This window comes from Calonectris borealis, chromosome 19 (assembly GCF_964195595.1).
Source record: "Calonectris borealis chromosome 19, bCalBor7.hap1.2, whole genome shotgun sequence".
Lineage (NCBI taxonomy): Eukaryota > Metazoa > Chordata > Aves > Procellariiformes > Procellariidae > Calonectris > Calonectris borealis.
This window is the reverse complement of record NC_134330.1, coordinates 3,120,163-3,139,958: the sequence shown is the minus strand read 5'-3', so window position 1 is coordinate 3,139,958 and position 19,796 is coordinate 3,120,163. Positions and strand designations below refer to the sequence as shown.

At 40.5% G+C, this 19,796-nt stretch overlaps 2 protein-coding genes and 1 long non-coding RNA gene across 15 annotated transcripts in view; 1 reads left to right on the top strand and 2 right to left on the bottom strand.

Annotated features, from left to right (window-relative positions):
- Nucleotides 1–7,364, bottom strand: part of BCAS3 (BCAS3 microtubule associated cell migration factor) — a 373,812-nt gene extending 366,448 nt beyond the window's left edge. For 11 of the 13 annotated variants that reach the window (XM_075168423.1, XM_075168422.1, XM_075168417.1 and 8 more), the window contains exons 1-4: nucleotides 7,106–7,364; nucleotides 5,649–5,736; nucleotides 2,740–2,794; nucleotides 677–752 (exon numbers count right to left, since the gene is read on the bottom strand). In XM_075168423.1, the coding sequence (XP_075024524.1) occupies nucleotides 677–752; nucleotides 2,740–2,794; nucleotides 5,649–5,719 (202 nt within the window). In that variant the 5' untranslated portion in view covers nucleotides 5,720–5,736; nucleotides 7,106–7,364. Of the gene's footprint in view, nucleotides 1–676; nucleotides 753–2,739; nucleotides 2,795–5,648; nucleotides 5,737–7,105 lie in introns of those variants that run through there. The other 2 variants (XM_075168420.1, XM_075168428.1) reach the window with 2 other exon arrangements.
- Nucleotides 7,365–7,538: 174 nt separating this feature from the next.
- Nucleotides 7,539–9,989, top strand: LOC142090476 (uncharacterized). The gene is made up of 2 exons (XR_012676556.1): nucleotides 7,539–7,617; nucleotides 8,126–9,989. It is a non-coding gene; the product is annotated as an uncharacterized LOC142090476 (long non-coding RNA).
- The window catches only part of PPM1D (protein phosphatase, Mg2+/Mn2+ dependent 1D), a 27,928-nt gene continuing 17,992 nt past the window's right edge, over nucleotides 9,861–19,796 (bottom strand). The window contains exons 4-6 of the mRNA XM_075168415.1: nucleotides 16,962–17,152; nucleotides 15,898–16,140; nucleotides 9,861–11,007 (exon numbers count right to left, since the gene is read on the bottom strand). Coding sequence (XP_075024516.1) covers nucleotides 10,453–11,007; nucleotides 15,898–16,140; nucleotides 16,962–17,152 — 989 coding nt within the window. The 3' untranslated portion in view covers nucleotides 9,861–10,452. The remainder of the gene's footprint in view (nucleotides 11,008–15,897; nucleotides 16,141–16,961; nucleotides 17,153–19,796) is intronic.

The following is a 19,796-nucleotide window of genomic DNA, read 5'->3' as shown; positions in this document are numbered from 1 at the left end:
CAGGTAACTAGGATAGACAGGTAAACCAGCTCAGATCTTAAGTGGGGATCTACTTGATACTCTTCGAAAAAGCTTGTAAAAAATCACAATTTTTTCTTAAAAAGGTTGGAGATCTATTGCCTGCACTAAGTCAGTAGTCTTTACCAACGATTTATTAAGATACACTGGAAGTGATAAACAAGAATACTTTGTGCCTTTGCTCTATTATTTCCCTGAAAGACATCATGGAATCCCCTGCTCATTTTCCCCAACAGCTCTTCCTTTCCAGGTTGCTATGAGTTCTATCACACCACTGAAAATGTAACTGGGACCTGGACTGGATTCACAGTTAAATAATCTGGCTTTGAAATCAAACAGTAGATTAAATAAATTCAGTTCTATGCTTTGTTTTCAACTACCTTAAGGAAAGGTAATGGATTTTTGGGGAGGGGGGAGGCACGTGGATCTGCCTCTCTTCCTAAGCCAGAATTAATTTGCCTTCAGATGAAGTTGCAAGGCCTATTTGTTCTATTTGGCAGGTATTGAACAAAAGTACAGTTATTCACTGAGAATTTAGTCTATCTAGAACAGGGAAATGAAATACTTTATTTTGAGTCAACAACGCTTACTGATAAAGCTGACTGAAATTATTGTACATGGACATCACAAAAATAAGTGAGGGAAAATGAAGCCATACCATTTAAATCTGCATTTTCAAATCTGACCCACATGATCTTCTCTTTTTCTTCTGCTGGCGGGGTACCACTATAGGCCTGGATAAAAAGCAAAAGAGTTGAAATAATAAAGGTTAACACCTTTTTTCCCCATACACCATGGGAGACAATGTAAGTTAAAAAAGAAAACCAGAGATACGTGTATCTAACTGTCACCAGTATTCCTGTGAGGTTTTGTTTCAAAAATAAATGGTACCACATATGATCAACATATACCATACTAAATATAACTCAAGAAGCATAACATCAGTTACTAAGGTAGAAATGACAAGACATATACAACAAGTCTTCTGGAGCAGGTTAGAAATGCCACGTGATGTGTAGCAATTTAGTCAAGCTAAAACACAGTGGCTTCTACAATCTTTAACTTCAGCAGTTGTACACTACTTATAAAAGCAACGTTAGAGGTTCTCACGTGAGGCATTTTTACTTTTAAAATTCTTTTTAATTCACTTAAAAGCTTTGTAAGCAAGATTGAGGAAAGAAAGAAACCTTTACTACACAGTTTATGTTACTGACATGTTTTTGTTCTATTTGTGACATCTTTAATATAGCCATTTAAAAGAGAATGAACTATAATTCCAGTAGAACAGATCCATGTTTCTGTTCTGTGTTCTACAGATTCCCATAAAAAGATGAGATACAAAAAGAAACTGTGAAGGAGACGTGCAGTGTTTCCAAATTGCAAGTTTTACAGTTCTCAGGAGAAACTGTGGTAGTAAGAACGTGAGCTACAGTAGAAATACCATAATTTCCAAATGAATTATAACAAAATACTGTGCAGTACTTTGGATTAAATATGAAAAGAGCTTGTATAATCACTTTATACATGCCAGAAAAGCAATAACATGAACTAAAAATACAAATTTAAAAAATAAGTGTGGGTATTACTTTTCAAAACAAATCACATTCCATGCTTCCAAGGCAAACTGATTTGTAAAATAAAACACAGACTGTATCCTTTAACTACAGAGGGGAAAAAACGGGGGCGTGCACGGAATGCAGCAATCTTTTCAATGAAAGTTTGACTATTTTTAATTTTGACCATGAGTCCAAAATGCATTTCACAAATTAATATTAGTGACGGGAATTTTTTTTATATTATTATTGAGGAAATTCATGACTAACTAACCAAGACATTCCTTCAATCAAGAACCAAGACAGTTTCCTGAGGCTACAGACAACTAGCTGCAATGCTTCTCCACTACTGACTGCAGCTTTCCCAAAGAGTAACAAAACACAATTTGTTTCCCTCTGCTACTGAGAGGCCCATGAGCAATACAGAAGCGACCATTCCGGTTTCATGCTGCTGCTACCTGTGAAAACTATAACCAAGAGCAGACATAAGCATCATAGTTGCTCTCCAGAGAGGAATATCCCAGAAATGGGGGGCGGGGGGGGAACCCAAACACAAAAACACAGAGTGAGGACTCCTGTTTTGCAAAACTCAGCACACTGAAGAACAACAGGTTAGGCAGAGCTCCACAGTCCCGCAGCAGCCAGGACGCTCTGAGGCTATTAAGGAAATAAGATAAAAAAGAGGCAGTAAAGGAGGCAAATTCTTTCTCCTTTTCAGCCAATGACAAAAGTTAAGGTGACAAAGTTCATCTACCAAGTTGTTCTAACACCAATCCAGCCAGGGTTCATACATAGGTTTCCAACTACAACCCAGAAAAAACGTATTTGTAAGAGGCAGAGCCAGTATTATGCCCAGTCTCTCCCCTCCCCAACTATTCCATTGCCAAAATTATCATAGGAAAAGGCTGCAATCTTCTTCCTGCTATGTATATTGTAATTCTTCAACTTCTGCATAGCTAAGTTTTTCATTTAAATTATTACCTATCAGAGGAAATCTGTAGGCCCATTTTTCAGATGGTATGCAGTCTACGCTTTCAAAACCCTGGTCTCAAGATTCACATTCAAAAAAACAAAAATTTTTTTAGTTTTTCAATGGTATTTTGGTCTACCCGACACACACTTCAACTGCTTGTACACCGAAAAAATAGTTTTCAAGATCCACACATACCTGTGGCACAACATCTTGCAGAAACGTAACAACGCTTTCCATATATGACTGTTCCCTTGAAAACAGAAAGAGAATTTTTAAGTACCACTGAAGTTCAGAAATGGTTATGAATATATTAAATAAAACATATCACCAGAGGAAAAGCATGCACGATCTTTAGTACAAAGGAAAACACTAATTATGCAATGCAGTTACTTAACATACTGCCAAAAACTCTGATAATATAAATAGCAGCCTAAAAGTCTGTAAAAAGGTAAGTGATACCTGTTTATGAAATAACCGCATGGGGGGAAAGTATAAATTATAACAGTCAAATAAACCATGTTCTCCACATCAGAGTGGGTGACTAAAATAGAACAGGCATTCGGAAGTTATTTTTAAGTATTTTTCTACTTGATTTGGCTATTACAACATGAAGGTGAGGACTTAAGCCAAGGGCTGGAGCTCTCCTTGAGGTGCAAGTAAACTTTAAGACCTCCTATGCATTATGTACGATGATGAAGTAAGAGGTAGCACTTGGGGGCAGCAGGTGGAACAAAACCCTGACTAAGAATAGTAAGGAGGTATTTTCAGGCAAGATTTTATAGCTTGGGAAGCTTATTCCTTCTTGGAAGTTCATTAGCAGCAATGATTTAGAATAGCATATAGCGCAAGATACATTTGTTCTGATAGATTTAAACTAATGCTTTTATTAGCTTATCCCTGCGTGAGCAGCGAGTCTCTTGTGTAACTGCTGAGCAACGTACAATGTGGGTTGACTATATTAGACAGACGGTGTTGAAACTACGCAAAAAGTTTGTGCTTTCTGTAATGAGTAATACCGAAACATGCTGGCAACAAGAACTATCTTCATAAAGTCTGAAACAATTTTTTTTTAAATAAACTCTTTAGGTAACAGCTTTGGCAGCCCCTAAATTAATTTTTATATTGGTAGCAATTTTTCCTGTGCTAACTCAAGATTTCTAATAGCAACAAAGAAAAATCGTAAACTAGATCATAAACTAGGTTTAGATCTAGACTCTTGATGCCCAAAGGCACATATGCTTTCTTCGTGCTTTCTGAAACTGTGCTGTGTAAGATTCTTTTAACAGAAATTGGAGTGTTTAGTATTTAAGAATTAAGTACTCTGCCCTATACACAGCAATACAGAAGATACTTCAAGTCAAATGCTGCAACACCTGGATCAGGTTAACTGGCTGACTCCTCTCTAAAAACAAAGATAAATCTAAACCATAAAGCTTTAAATTTTAGGAAGCTTATTCTGACTCATGACAAAGCTAGATTTTGTTCAGCAATCCAAGGATTACTGCATCAAAGTTCGTCTTACTGCTTTAAGCTGAGGCCTTATAAATGAGCTGTGGTTTCTAGTGCTGATTCTTCTTTGATTTATGTAGGTCACCAAAACTGTCTTTGTATACCTTCAGAGCCCTTTATTACCTAGTAATAATACTTGTCTACAGGTATAGTATTAAATACAGTGTTTGAAGTTCTCATGTGAATGCCTACCAGCAAGAGTCATACTGTCTTCATTTTTCAGCTCATGAAATGAGTCCTTTTTTTTCCCCTCTCCCCCCAAGTACACCTTGAAACAAAGTTGATGTTTGGGAAATGTTTTATTCCGTGTATGCACTCTAAATTCCTCCTGAAGTTGAAAAACTTCCAAGACTTTAGAGTGCTTAAAAACAACCAAAACAACAACAAAACACACCAAAAAAAAAAATCTTCTGTTGGTAAGAATCTAGGAGTTCAACATAAGCAGCAGAATGCGGCTGCAGGCTGCTCAACATACACAAACTCTCATCAAAAAGACTGAAATTTTTGAGGTGAAAAGATTTACCTCAAGAACAAGCCACCATATTTAATAAAACAAAAAAACAGATACTCTTATTCTTAGTGTTTTTCTATTACTATATTTTTAAAGCGTACTTTGAAGAAATGCATTTGTGGAGAAATTCTGCAACATAAAAAAACGCTTATTCTATCACATGGCTGTAAGACAAACCTCTAATACAAATTTTTGTGCTACAATGACAGGTTTCTTGTGCTCCCTAGTAAAAATAAAATGAATGTTGATGTTGAAATACACAGCTATCTCCAGCGGCAAACTAATAGCTGCTGAAACCTATAGTACAAGTGAACATTTCAATACAGTGCCATTTTGCAGCAACAATTCAGCAGTATAAACATTCCCAGAAAAAAGAAAAACTGCTACAAAAATCCTTTAACAAAGACGAGACCATAAATCTTCTAGACTGTCTTACTAAGCTCTTTTGTCATGAAGGTATTTTCATGTGAACACAATGAAAATAAGGATGCCCAAGCAAAAAAATGGTCTCTTATGTGCTCTGACTGGAGAGAGGTAGCTTCTTCCTTTGTTCTTGGTTTTGTTCTCTTAAGCAAAAAAAATTAGAATCCACAGTTCTACTTACCGAAGGACTTTAATGACAGGCTTATATGTTTTAATATATCCACTCCTGTGACAAGGTATTATTAAAAAGAACAGCAAGAAAGGAACATGCTACACACGTTCCTTCTAGCCTAAGGAAGAAGTTTGCAATAATTGATCTACAGCTAGTGTAGTGTTTGTACAGAAAACAAAATTTGTGTAAACAAACAACAAAACATGGCAAGATAAAGTAATCATCTTTAAAATGTACATTTTGAGGGTTTTGGTGTATTAAGCTAAAAGTATCCCATTTAGGGAGCCAGTTTGACCTGCACAGTCCTAGGAGACAGGAATGCAACATCCGTTTACTTTATCTTATTGGAAAATACTCACTGCCACAAAACCATACTGTCAACAAAAGCCCTCACAGCTAGCTTTGAAAGAAAATTCAGGCTAGGTTCTTCTTCTACAAGAAGATAAAAAACTATTTCAAATAAGGGCTATTCTTCTAGAACGTGCTTACGTGACCGCTTGTGGGCGAACAACCACTCCTCCAGTACATCGACTAGGGCGGCGTGGAGATTCTGTCGCCATTGTTTCTTTGCAGACACCTGTAAGAAACACATTTCTTTTCAATAATAATTTGTATCAGGATTACACTAGTTCTTGACATATTCTTCAGGATGATAAAAACCTCTTGAAGAAGGAAACTTGACTTATACAAACCTGTAAAGCACTATGACCCTATACAGCACTCTTAAAAAAAAAAAATTCTTTTTTCAGTATCTCAATCACTACAACTCCTGCAATGTATGTGAAAGCAAAAAAGAACACAAACCTACACGATAAAGTAGAAAAATTTCTTCAAACCGTACATTGAAGACAGAGGTACAGGTACACAGTTATTATCAGCATTATTTAAGACTATTATTTACTAATGAGCTGTTGTCTTAGAAAATAATTATATAAAAATCGTGTACAATCACAAATGCAGTGTATTGTACTCTTGAAAATCCATAATGGGTTCCATTGAAGCCAACACAAAAAGCGTGATGGAACACATTATATTTTTTCTATGTCAGCTTTTTGTGCCTTCAAGTTTTTCTTCACACTTCTGTTCTTCCATGTGAAAATGCAGCATAACATTCCTAAAGGCAAAAAACACTTGAGGAGCATCACAGATCCCGGCCACCTCTTCAGCCTGCCATTCACCCGCTCCACCGTCCCCCCCGCCCCAAACCAAGGACCAGTACATAAACTGAGAGAAAAAGCCAAATCCCCAACATGGTATCGGTCATCAGCACCACTTCATGTTTGGGCAGTCTTCGTAAGGGCCACCTCATTAAGGGAGGCACGGATAAACGCTTAGCCCCACAGCAATCAATAACAAAACATCACTCAGCAATACAACTGGAGTTTGACAACCAAGCAACCTTAAAAGGAAAAATGGCACGTGAAGGCAATAATCTCCTCACGTTACGCCCTAACCCAGCAGGACGCGAGTGCTGTCACCTGCACCGCAACTCCGAGCACCTGAGAAGTTGCGACACCGGGGCTTTGCCGTGCGGGAGCACCGGCCCCAGGAAGGAGGCTGCCGGGAAGCCCTGGGCGCCCTCAACCACCCGCTATTGGGCAACTCCAGAACAAAACGCTCCAACCTGACCGGCCTCTCCCCCGGCTGCCGCCCGCTGAATCAGGCCGCGGCCATCCGGGGAGGCGCCGAGACCCGCCGGACGCCCCTCTCCAAACGCCCCGCGCCCTCCCGGGCCGACCGCCGGTGACCCCCCCCTCAGGCTCCCGCCCGCCGGCCGGCACCTGCCCTGACCCGCCGGCCCCCGCCCTCCCCCAGCGCCCCGGCCCCACACCTCCACACCCGCCCTCAGAGCCGGCCGCAGCGCTCCCCCAGAGCCCGGGCCCGCCCCAGCCCGAGCCCAGCGCTCCCGGGCCCGGCCCCGCCGGCGGCCGCCCCGTCCCCCTCACCTGCCGCCTCTCGCCTCCGCCCGGCTCCTCACTGACAGTGTTTGGGACCCCCACGGGGAATGACACCCAGCGCACCGCGCGCTGCTAGCCAATCAGATGGCTCCGAAGGCGGGCCGCTCCCCGCTGCCGGCCAACCACCAACCCCGCTTCCCAGCACTGGGCGGGGCGCGGGGGACACGGAGGACGGCTGCGCCCCAAGCTCGGTTGAGACGGCGAAAGGCGGCCGGCGCTGCCCCCACCCGCAGCTTTGTTTACATCGAGATCTCGCGAGAGCCGCCGCGCCAGTCCCGCGCACGTGGGCGGAGGCGGAGCTGCGGGCCGATGCGTCACGCGCCGAGCAGCCAATTGGCGGGGAAGGCCCCGCCCCTGCGAAGCGTTAGCGAAGTGTTTACCTTCCGCGCGGCCGTGCGCGGTGACGCAGCGGCGGGGGCGGTGCCGGGCGCTGAGCGGGGCGAGGCGGGCGGCGGGTCCGTCAGGGCGGGCTGTTTGCCCTCGGGCTGAGGCCGGGGGAGGTGAGCGGGGCGGGGGGGGCGGCCTGGGCCCGGCTCCGCTCCGTGCCCGCGCGGGGCGGCGGTGGAAGCGCGCAGCGAGCAACATGGCAGGGAGAGCGGGCGGGGTGAGGGGCCTGGGGGTCGAGGCCGCCCCTCAGGCGGCAGCGCGGGGGCTTCAGGAGGCGCCTACGGCCGCGGCCCCTGAGAGGGAGCAGCAGGCGTCCCCCAGAGCGTGTTTGTTTTGGCCGCTGCCCCGAGCAGAGGGATGTCTGCGGGTGTCCGGCGCTGCGGATTCCCGAGGGTGACGCACTCGGCGGGCGCTGGGGAACCGCCTTCGCAGCCGGTCGGGTGTCCGTCGGGGAGCCTGGGCCTCCGGCTCGTGGGTTCCAGGGAGCGGGCACCTCAAAGTGGGGATTGGGTGACCTGTTGTGGGAATCTACCCCGACTTCTGTAACCAAAAGCCATAATCGAAGTATCAAAAAAATTAACACGATGACTGAAAAGCGTAACGCAGCACGCTTCTTCACAGAGTACCTATTACCAGAGAAGAGTAACCATTTGTTCCCCTCATCCTGAAATTCCAATTCCAAGCGTGGCCTCCCAACTCTAAGTTGCCCTCCAGGAGAATTGTCCTCTGGAAGAAAAGTAGTGCTACAGGGTTTTTTTTTTCTTCAGGCAAGTGCAACAGGGTGATGCAAGTCACGTATGGTTTCAGCTTCTTGATGCAGAACTGTGCTTTTGCACATATTGGAGCTTTATTTCACAAGAAGAAAAAGTTGGTGTAACTCAGACTTGATTTTATGAAAAGGAGAGTGTGTCCACATTAGCTGTAAATTCTGCACTTCCCTGTCTTGGCTTTGATAATTTCAGAGAAGACAAATGATACGTAGGTGGGCAAAGCGTACACAAGAGTAAACTGCTGCCAGTTTGTATCAGTAAGTCAGTTTACATCTACTGCAGAGAAGCTTTGAATGTTTAACACTCACCATCACCCAGCAGCTTTCCCAGGAAAAACTGTAGGTTTTGTCTAGTTTATTAAAAATGAATAAAGCCAATGTCTGCCCCTCCAGCTGGAGCAGGCCAAGTCTAGAACTGTTGGAAGGGAATGTGGGAGAACGAGGCACACATTTAGGAGTGCAGCAGAATCGGATGAAAATTTAAAATTGGTTCTACATGGAGCAAAAAACCTGGGAAAATTGCTATAGTCTTTTTTCTTTTGCATATTTACATTATAAGCAGCAATACAGGTACTCATCTAACTAACATGCTATACTCGCATCTTTATTGTGACCAGTCCTCTTTAAAAGGTTGAATAGCATGAGGTTAAATTGAAAATAGACCTTTACTTACTTTGTTGCCAAGACTTGCTAGGAAAGTACATACAGCTGCTGCTAGCCTCTATATACTTCCCCCCCATATATGGTGTATAATTTCAACATCAGTTATAGCAGAACTTTATTGTTAACTGTAAGTTATATTCCATATACAGAGAAATAAATTCTTTAAGGATCCAATTTGGCAGACCATTACTTTCATCTTCTAAGATGGTGCTGCATTCGCAGGATGGATGAAAGAGAATTATACATTTTCAGAAAATGCACGATTCCCTCTAGGATTTCCGTAACCATGGTAACATATATAGATAGCAGGCCCGATTTCAACCCATGTTTTATTGTCCCAGCAGTAAAGAATTAGATTCTATAAATACCACCCTAGCTACTGGAATAAAATACTGGCCTTTTACTTCCTCATTAAAAAAAATGCAGGTTATATATATTTCTACCGTTTAACAAACATTCAGTATAAAGTGCCAAGACCAGTTCCATAATAAAACTAGGTGGGATGTCTTGCTTCATAAGCTACGTAGCCACAGTGAAGAAGGGGAGAGGATTAGATTTTAATGAATGCAAAATAAATATGGATGTGCTCAACAGAACTTAAGCTTGAAATTAAAAAAAAAAGGCACCCCCATCAAATTTTCACATGTTTTATTTAGGTGAACATACACATGGTCCACATATTCAATGAAAATAGTCATAAAATAATTTAAGAACTTACGTTGAAAGGTATTAGCAGCACCATCAGTATTGGAATAGCAGGAAATTCATGCCTCCGTGGGGCATATATTTATGCCTGGATAAAAATGTCATTTATAACAGGGGATGGGAATGGCTTTATAGGATGCTTTTGGGAGTTGGAGTTTTAACACACACACTTTTTTGCTAAATACTTTGACGATTAATGGTACAAAAAATACAACTAAATAAGATACTGCATAGTATTTTAATTAACATAAAGAAATCGACATTGAGCTGTGTAAAGCAAGACTCAATATCTCTGCTTCCACATACATTTCATTTCTGAGTAGAGAAATCTAAAATTTAAAAACAAAATATAGACCTAGTGTATTCTCTAAAAGACACACTTTAGGTGGAACATATAGTACTACGAAAATACATATCTTCCATTCTGTTTAATAATTTACTTTAGTTAAAAAGTTGTGAAATTCTCATCACAAGAAGCGTATACAAATTCATGACTTTAGTAAATTAACAAAAAGGATTATTTTTTTTTTTAAAACAAGGTTTAGCCCCGCTGTAACAATTATACAAGGAAGAAAAGAGACTACATTTATATGAAGGAATACAAATTTACACACATTTTACAGTGACTTATACCCTACACATCTACAAAATTCACAGTTATAATACAAGCAAGTACAAGGCTGGGATAAAGCTGTTTGATACCAAAAAAAGTTTCTACTTTAAAAAAAGATAAACAGGAAGAGTTTCAGACTTCTGCACCAACTTTAAAATTCTAATCAGACCAAAATACACTTCCTTACGCAAACGCCCTTCAGCAAACGCAGACTGCTTTCCTGGGCGGGTGGAAGAGCGAATTGCTGAGCTTCTTCTGGCCCCGCAGGCTGCGTCGCATGGTCAGCTTGTTTGAGTTTTTGCGCTGTGGAGTTGTGGACATGCCTTCTGGTTGGACACCAATGTTTCGACTCAGGCCACGTCTCGGCTTCTTCATAGCTGGGCCAGAGTTGGATTCTTCCAATGTCCTTTTAAAGTTTGCTGTGGGTGTCCTCTCTGCATCTTGGGCTTTTGTTTGGCCATTAGGAGACACCTTGAAGCCTTTTTGGTCCGTGCCTGCATTTGCGGAGTTGGAAGGGGAGAGACTGACCGACAAACCATTACTGTAGGATTCGTGTATCCTCAAAGCCAACGCTTTGCTGCACTTCTCCTCCTGTGGGCCTGAATCCTTCAGGGTTGCTCCTGATGAAGGTAAATTGCTTTTGGCAATCTCGTTTGGCAGCTCTAAATACTTTTCTGAGATCATGTTGCTATGCATGAGGGGAGGAATAGGCTCAGAAGCATTCAGCCGTGGCCACGGATCATCTTCTAAAAGCTGAGGGAAAAGAAAAAAAATATTTAGACATAAATATAATTATTTCACCCGCATTATCCTTTCAGGGTGGAGACAGTGTGTGACAGAGCTTCTCTAAACCTTATCAGAGACAGAAAAATCCTACTCCAAAAGAGAGGCAGAAACAAATTCAGACTGCGGACCTGGACTTGGTACTTTGTGTGCACCAACTTCATAAAAGCATTTATTTCAATCATCCAATCTGCAAGTGTCTCATAAGGGCAGACGTAATCTTTTCATTCAGAGGGCTGTTCAGACTTCCTCAGCCTGTGTACCTTCCTTTTCGCTGCTATAAAATGCTGAGGAATCTGCATGCATCTGCTGTTAATTTAGGAAGCCATGTAGAAAGCAGTGCCTGCAATCTCTGTCCTGTGATTTTCATCAGTAGCCTTTTCCAGCACGCAGACATGACTTCCCTCCTTCAGACATTGTGATATATGCACCTATACTGCCTTCTGAAGATTTTATACATCAGATGGCAAAACGCTATTAGGGCAAACAACAGAAAAAGTCTTCTGACCTTTGTTACATTTAGAATTCTGAGTTACTGCATAACCAGACTATCAGGGAGATGACAAACTCTTCCTTCGTAGGTGTCCTGATTGCATACAGAAAGGTGGAGCATTGGACAAAGCTATTCTAAAAACAGTCAGTTTGCCATGCGAAGTAGCACATTTTATTGCCTAGTTTTATGCTCTACAACTTGTAAAGAAAGCAACTCCTTTCCTCACAGCACGTCTATCCACTCTCTACGAAGCACAGTCATTCTGCACGTTGAAGAGAAACTGCTTAATATGATGTCCTAAGAACCAGGGACTTTCTGAACTCTATCCTACCTTCAGCTACTCATCTCTTCTCCAGCCTTTGATAAGTGTTTTTGCCTCATTCTCAGTTTTACCGACAGGAAAACGGGGACAATACTTGCTTTCACTATCCACAGGGGGATTATGAAAATTAGTATTTATGTAGCACCCTGAAGATATGAATTATGACCTTATTAAAGATTTAATTGTGAAGAAATCCCTAGTTATTCAGTGAGTCCTTCAAAAGTAAATTTCAAGGCCATGTTACTCCACATACCACCAATGTAAGGCAAATGACAATGTTTTAAGAAAATAACGTGCTGAAAACTCAAATGCACACACAGCTGAATAAGAGTAAGTCAATGTAACATCTCAGATGAATAAATAGATGCTTTTGAAGTCACAACCCAGAAAAACTTCAGTTCACCTTCAAGAAGAGATCCATGACTGATCAGCACTTTTGAAAAATCTAATACTAAGGTTTAATAAAATGCACTCCGAAACAGAAAATATTCAGAATTGTTTCTAGCATCTGGATTTGGTTTTCCACTCCCTTCTACTCCCCTGTTGCTCCCCACGTGTAGATAAAACCATTTAGGTAATAGTCTTTTACTACATACAGCAACCCAAGAGGGAAGACCTCTATGGATGGTATTTTAGAGGTTAATCTTCAACTCGGTTCTTGCAGAACCCGTAAGAAAAAGCTAGATGACACACACAGAGCAGCTCTGGTGACGTTATTTAATCTGCTCAATTTAATTTTTGAAATTGTCTCTCTAGCCACAACTTAGGTTTTATGTTTTTATTGTGCAAGATGCTTAATGCTGTGGCTCTGATTGCCAACATCTTTTGCTTGGTACGAGTAACTGAGATTGGATAAGGCTTTGGGAAGCCAAATGAAGTCAGAGGATGGACTGCTCAAGAGTGATGTAACAAAACAAGCAAAGTAAAACATGAATCACCAACTTCATTTCTCAACAATCTAATAAATCAAATTTATCACTGGCCTCAGGAATAACATGAATTAATTTGGTAGTATTAATTGCTGCCAGAAGGATATGCAATTAAGAAATACTTCTGTTTAATTGAGAAACTTTGATTTGGTCTCCATCTATTTCCAAAATAATTGTTTTGGAAGGTAGCAGCTGCTAAGAGTCAAGGCTACCCATGCTTCTTTCTGTCCTCTGAAGGTAACAGGCAAATATCCCTTCCACTGCCACCTCTTCTTTTCGCTGACCTATCCTCTCTGGGCTATAATCACACCTCTCGTTTCTTTACAGAAACTGTGATGATCCCGTTTCAGTAAAATTCAACAGTAATTTCATTAATTACTGACCTAAATTAGATCATATATTTACCTGCAGCTTTACGTATCAAGGTATTTATGTATCATTTTGCAAATGGATCTTGTCATCTATTGCCATGCTTTCTTTTGTGTAATCAACACAATGGGGCTTTTCCCTCCCATGAGGTTGACAGTATCACTAGGATCACAAAGGATCATGAAATAAGGGCATTTCCTGAATCTCTCACAAGCTGTCACCATCAGAAAAAAAATTCCAAAATGCACATTCTGAAATAGTTCTCTGGCTGTACTTCATAAGAAAACTGGCACCTTGTAATAAGATTACCTTATTACAAGGTAGTAATGAGGCAAGGCATAAGAAACCATGTATTTGACCATTTTGGGGGAGAGTCCCAAATGCCTCAATTATGTTTAATGTAATTTTAATTTTAAAGAAAACGTTGAGCCAACAGCGCTCCTGCATGCACTGAATTTTACCCAGAAGGCTCCCACGAAGTCAGATGGCTACATAAATGAAAAGCCTACAGTCCAGCCATTACAAAACCGAAGTTTATGGAAATATGTTTTTCCTCCCATTGTGGCTCTTATCTAACTGATAAAGCTCTTTGTACTATGAAAAAGATAATATTACTCAGGATGGTGTAGTTACCAAATATACTTACAGATAACTACACAAAGTTGTTGTTTTGCAAAAAAACATACATGGAGACACAACTGCTACAACATTTCATTTATTATAATCTGCCTGGAGACATTTGTTTTTTTCCCCGAAGTATTTCAAAGTTATTCTGACAGTACAGTGGTCTTTTTCTGTCTCTTCTTTTCAACTTCCTTCTCACACTTCTTCTCTTCTGATATTTACAGGTACGCTGTGAGGACAGTTGGATGCTTGTTATTAAAGCAGAAACCTGTATTACGTTAGTACTTTTAATAAAAACAAGTACTGAGAAAATAGGTTCTATGTTTTTAAATTGGTGACACTGGTTCTATTTTAATCCAAGAGGAGAAAAACTTTTGCATAAAATAGAACTAATTTATACATATATTATCAATGCTGACCTGTAGCCAGGCAAAATTTTCTTTTGGGTTTTGCACATTAAGCAAAAAGAAAAAAAGAGGCCTCAACTCCATGGCAAACACCAAAATTGTTAGTTGTCTAAAGTTTTCATCTCTTCACAATTTGCGACCACCTGCTGCAATTTATCTAGAGTCACACATCACAGTTCACCGAATCTACTTAGATGGGGCAGGGGAATCTTGAAGAAAAAAAAAACCAAAATTTTCACTAAGTCCTTCTCCAGAAATGCTACTTCCTGGATATTTTGCAGTCAACATAGCTCAACGTTTATTCAAGAGTACTGATAACAGATCACACACAAAACATATGGTACAACTTAGAAGTTTAGGAGTATTTAGAACTCAAATAATTTTTCTTCACTCAAGATTTTGCTAGATTTTAAGCTCTTTTCATGTATTTTGCCACGCTGGGTAGAAGGGAAGGAGACAGAAAGGTTGAGCTTGCCATTTATTAGCAGCTTGTTTCTACCAAGGGAATGTTAAGGACTCCCTTTCTAATTTTTGCTTTCTTTTTACTTTGCCCAAAGGACAGTTATCCAAAGATACTGCAAAACATCAAAGGACAGTTACTTAAATCAGGAGCAGCTGGTAATTAATGAAACAAACATCCACTCATAACTACACTCTAGTTCTTAGAGCAAAAAAAAAAGCAGCTTCTGAACAGCTCTGCTTTATGTTAATGGTTAAAACTTCTAACCTGAAGAAAGACCTTGTATTATAATGTCTTTTCCTCTAACGAAGAGCATTAAATCAGCCAGAGGAAGATAATAAAATCTCCCAATCCAAAAAGAACACATTCTTTACAGCAATGTCTGTTTGAATACATTAACCCACGGGTTACCTTAAACAAAAAACCACCACCAAAAAAACCCCCACAACCAAACAAAAACAACACAAACCACACCAAGACGAAGAACATCCTCAAGCAGTCTGTAATTCATCAGCTGTGCAAGCTATACAAGTACATGGCAAGGTAGGAAAAGAAACTGTAGCCCAACCTTATTCTCTAAGGGGATGCGTTGGGTGGTTTGGTTTTTTTTTAAACCTCTGATTCCCACAGTCCGATTCCTCTCTTTCAATAGCCTACTTCTGATTTTGTGGGGGATCTTGGAAAACTTACTTTTAAGAAACAATGCATTTAAAGTTGTGTGAACTATATGCATGCAGTTACAGTAATCATTTCTTCTACATTAAGGAGGGAACACAGATCAACAACTACTAATAAATGATCAGGATTTTAAGAGTTACGAAAACATTGTATCCCTAAATTCAGCAATTCTGAGAAGTTCATACTTTAATACTCTGCCTTTGGCGTTCCAAAATCTTTTAAGAAACATTGTTAGAAGTTCATCTATTTCTCCAAAGCTTTGTACATGGAAGTATTGAGGATACGGCTGTCAAGTTACTGTCCTACAACTGAAAAATATTATCCAGCCATACGTACTGCCTAGTTCACTGCAGTTAAAAAAATAAAACAAGCAAGCAAGCAACATTAAATAGTAGTTTCTAACAGTATTTCTTCGATCACTGGCAACAGTCTGACTACACCATTGCCCCAATCCTACACATCACAGTAAGCTGCGTAAAAAGAAATTACTACTAGGGGAAGAAAAGGGAGATTGATACATTTTTAGTGGGCTCTGCACTCAAAAGTGGACCATTTAAAACACTGAAAAAACCCGTTACCTTGACAGGTGGGGTACAGCAGCGGGAGGGTATCATGACATTCATATCAGGGCTGCTATAGCAGGGACTCTCTGCCAGGTTGAGATACAATTCTTCTTCATTTTCCAGGTTGCTTTTGCTATCCTGCAACGGTGAGATGCAGATTACGATGGCACTAGTGTTATCTGCACGAAGCATGCGTTGCCTCCACCGGCCTAGTGCTCTGTTCACCAGCATTTTGGCACAAGACTGTCGGTGCTCTCCCTTTATGTTAGAAGAGAGGGACAGAGAGAAAGCAATCAGGTCCATTTTACTTTATAAATGGAAGATGGAGAGTTTATGTGGCACAGCCTGAAATATATATTCCTATATATCATGTGCTAAAGTAGCTTCATTCAGAAACACAAGAAGAAATATTACTTGAAATGTATCTTTCTTCTTAGTGAAATATAACTTTAAAATCAGGTTATGGTAGAATCCACATATATATGGGTGCTTTAAACCAGAAAACTGATGCAACGACCTGCACAAATAGCCTGGTCGTAACACATCCTATGGTCTTTCCAAAAGTCTTTCAAGGGGTTTAAAGACTATTTACTATCTGATGCTCAGATGCGCCACTATATAAGTTCTCAACTGTGTTGTAAAATAAACCAGAGAAGAATTTATTTCAGACTTCATACAAATAATGTAAAAACCAATAAACAATTGTCTGCATTGTAACATGCGTCTTAATGTGAAATAGATTTCATTTTCAGACAATATTTTGTGTAACTTCCTTAGAGAAGGAACATATCTTCTTTATTACTCACAGATGCCATCCTTACTCACAGATGCCATCCTGGTAGCCAAATTTCCCAGAAATGACAACCAAATAATTTAAACAATGTTACCATGCATGGTATTTGACAGTACATGCAAGCACAGTATCAGCCACGTTGTAACAACTTACATGTTGTGGCAAAACTATGAATATGCCTAAACAACAATGCCATTGCTAGTACTTCTCATACATGCCAGACTAAGCAGTTTTTAGAGGAAAAAAGTATTAAATTTCCACCATGACTTATAGCCGCTGCTCTCACCATGAAGTATTTTTTCTCCTCGTGATCCTGGCACATGGAGATAGCATCTTGAGGTGGGATCATGTTCCACAGTCCATCACTGCCAAGGATAATGTATTTGTGCTTCTGGGGATCAATTGTGTGCACACTAGTGTCAGGTTCAGGAGACACAACAAATTCACCACTGTAGAAGTCGTAGCTCCAAAGATCACCTAGCGAAGAAGAAAATGGTTTTGAATTGTTACATTACACATGAAAATATGAATCTTGGAAACTACAGAAAAATGTTCCCATGAAAACAATTACCACCAGTCTCAAGTCACCAACAGTAATACAGAGTAATTTCAGCACAATTACTGTTCTGCTGCTGCCACTTTCCCATCATGTTTATTAATATGTAGCAATTTAAATAAAAACACAGTCAAACCAACCTATGTTTATAGGAGGTCTTCTACTCTCTTAAAACTAACGTTTTCAGAAAAAGGGGAAATGTAACAGATTACTACCTAGAAAACAGTGAAACCTCAATATCCAAACTAAAACCTATCTGAATAACTGAAGTTCTCCTTAAACAGAAGTAAAGCCTTACTTTGTTGAACCCACACCAAACTTGGAAACATCTGCCTTTCCAGTTATTGGTAGTTTCAATACTGGACACAAAATCCTTACCTCTTGTACAGGGAATTGCAGCACAGTTTATAGAACTAGGTTGGGGTTTGGGGGCGGGGGGGAGGATCATATAATACCCTTTTTCTCCCCAACATCATATACAGCATTAGACTCCAATCTGCATCACGATGGTATGCTGCCCTGCACACCCTAAAAAGCCCTGCTCATAGAAGAAAAAAAGAAAAAAAAAAAACACCACCAAACAAAAAACCACACCAGCCCAAACTAAAAAACCCCACCTTTTCACACTCAAGGTGCTGAACTGGCCCCCCCCCCCTTTTTTTAAAAAAAAAAAAAAACAGAGATACTCCACGGCCATCTGAGCAATACAGAAACACACGGTTATGTCTTGCTGTGTATGTATTTGTGCATGCAGGTGCCACAGAGAAGGAACAAAGGAAGAGGGCAAAGGAGGAGAGACTGAAGCCTTTCCCCTATTAAATTCTTCTTCCCATTCCTCCTCCTTGCTCAGCATTAGCATCACTTTCAAAGCCACGCAGTGCTGTGCTAGAGTGTCTTTCCAGCTGAACACCACGTGCCAAATTTTGGAGTTGGAAAGAAGCCACAGGAACATAAGTAGTGCCTGGGTTCCAGCAGGAAAGCAGAAAATGAGAGCTAAAGCCTCTCCCTTGGAAGGCCTCATGCAGTGAACCTTTCTATTTTTAAATCTTTCTTGCTATGCGAATGAGTTTGGGGTCACCTCACTGGTAACGATGGCCTGAACTGAATCTGAATAACACATTTGAATCAAAACATCTACTGGTTCGAGTGCTTCCTCCAAACCATCCTCAAGTAAAAACCATTCCAACAGAAAAACGCATTTCCATATAAATTTAGTTCAATTTCATTTATCAGGTATACTTGAAAAAAATTAAAGCTTTTTCTAAGGTTGGGCCTTTAAATCAAGAATGGTATTATGTTGCACCTTCTCTTCCTTTTTTTTTTTTTTAATGTTCATACATAGCTTCCTATAGTGATAAGCAACATAAAGTAATTATTATTTGCAAGCACTAGCTAGATTTTTCTGTGCAGAACACATGGCTTTAATAGTAGAAATTGATTAAAATGTCAAAGTTGAAAAGCATACAGAAGCTTAAGAACTCCAGTTTAAGAGTAAGGTTTTGTCAGGTTTTTTTCTTTGCTTTTTGCTGGTTTCAGAAAGCATGCCTGTAGCCTTCTTCCGTATCCATCACCACCCTTTTAAAGATAATAAATAAGCTTTTTGTCTTCCTACTTCCTTCCATTAGCTTTGCCTTAAGCTATCAACCAGTTGAAAAGACTCTTCCAGAATCAGGAAAGGGAATACTTCAACGCAATTACTCCACTTCACCACAGCAAGCATGGATGGTCATCCTCATTAAAGCACCAATTCACCTTCATTGCAGCTGCAGCAGACAAACACATGCTTCTAGTAAGTGCTAATTAAAAGCCAAGCCTGCATGTATAGAGGTGCACTCTCCCTCCGCAGACTCACAACAAAGCAAGCCAGCTGGCAACAAGATCAAAATAAATACTCTAACAGAAGAGCTGAGCTCTAGCACAGCAATTATTGTATATGAATTGCCACGAAAGTCTTCATGCACTGAGAGTTCTTCACATCATGGCTGTCATGGACAGAGCAGGTAAAATAAACAAGAGCTTGGGATCTTATAACAACCAGATCTTGGAATCAGTGGCAGCAGCAATTTCCAATGCGCATAATATTTTTATGCTTTTATTTGCTAGTTTGTTCATACTTATTTAGGAGAAGTGACAAATGTTATTAGCTGAATCTTTTTTTATTGAAAATACTGTACTGCATGATAAAAATAACCTGATGCTATTTAATTTTGGTTCACCTACGTACGTGTCATCATGCCCATCTGCTGCTCTTCCTGAGAAAACAGCTGAGTAATAATCATACTGATTTCAGAGAATCTTCCTCCAAGAGGAAGGCAGCTCCTCATGGGGATAATCGGGAATATCACATTGGTTACAAAGGGGACTCCAAGGATTATAAACTTGCTGAAGGGCACACAGAGATTCCGTGAACACACACGATGAATCCACACCTCACAAATCACAGGCCAAACCCCTGTCCAGGAGCCCAACCTTCCTAGTTGCTGTTGAAAGCCTTCCAACCTCAATGTCCCTCCTCCACAATGAGTTGCCCTTCTGAAGGCCATGGTGGAACTATACACTGAGGTG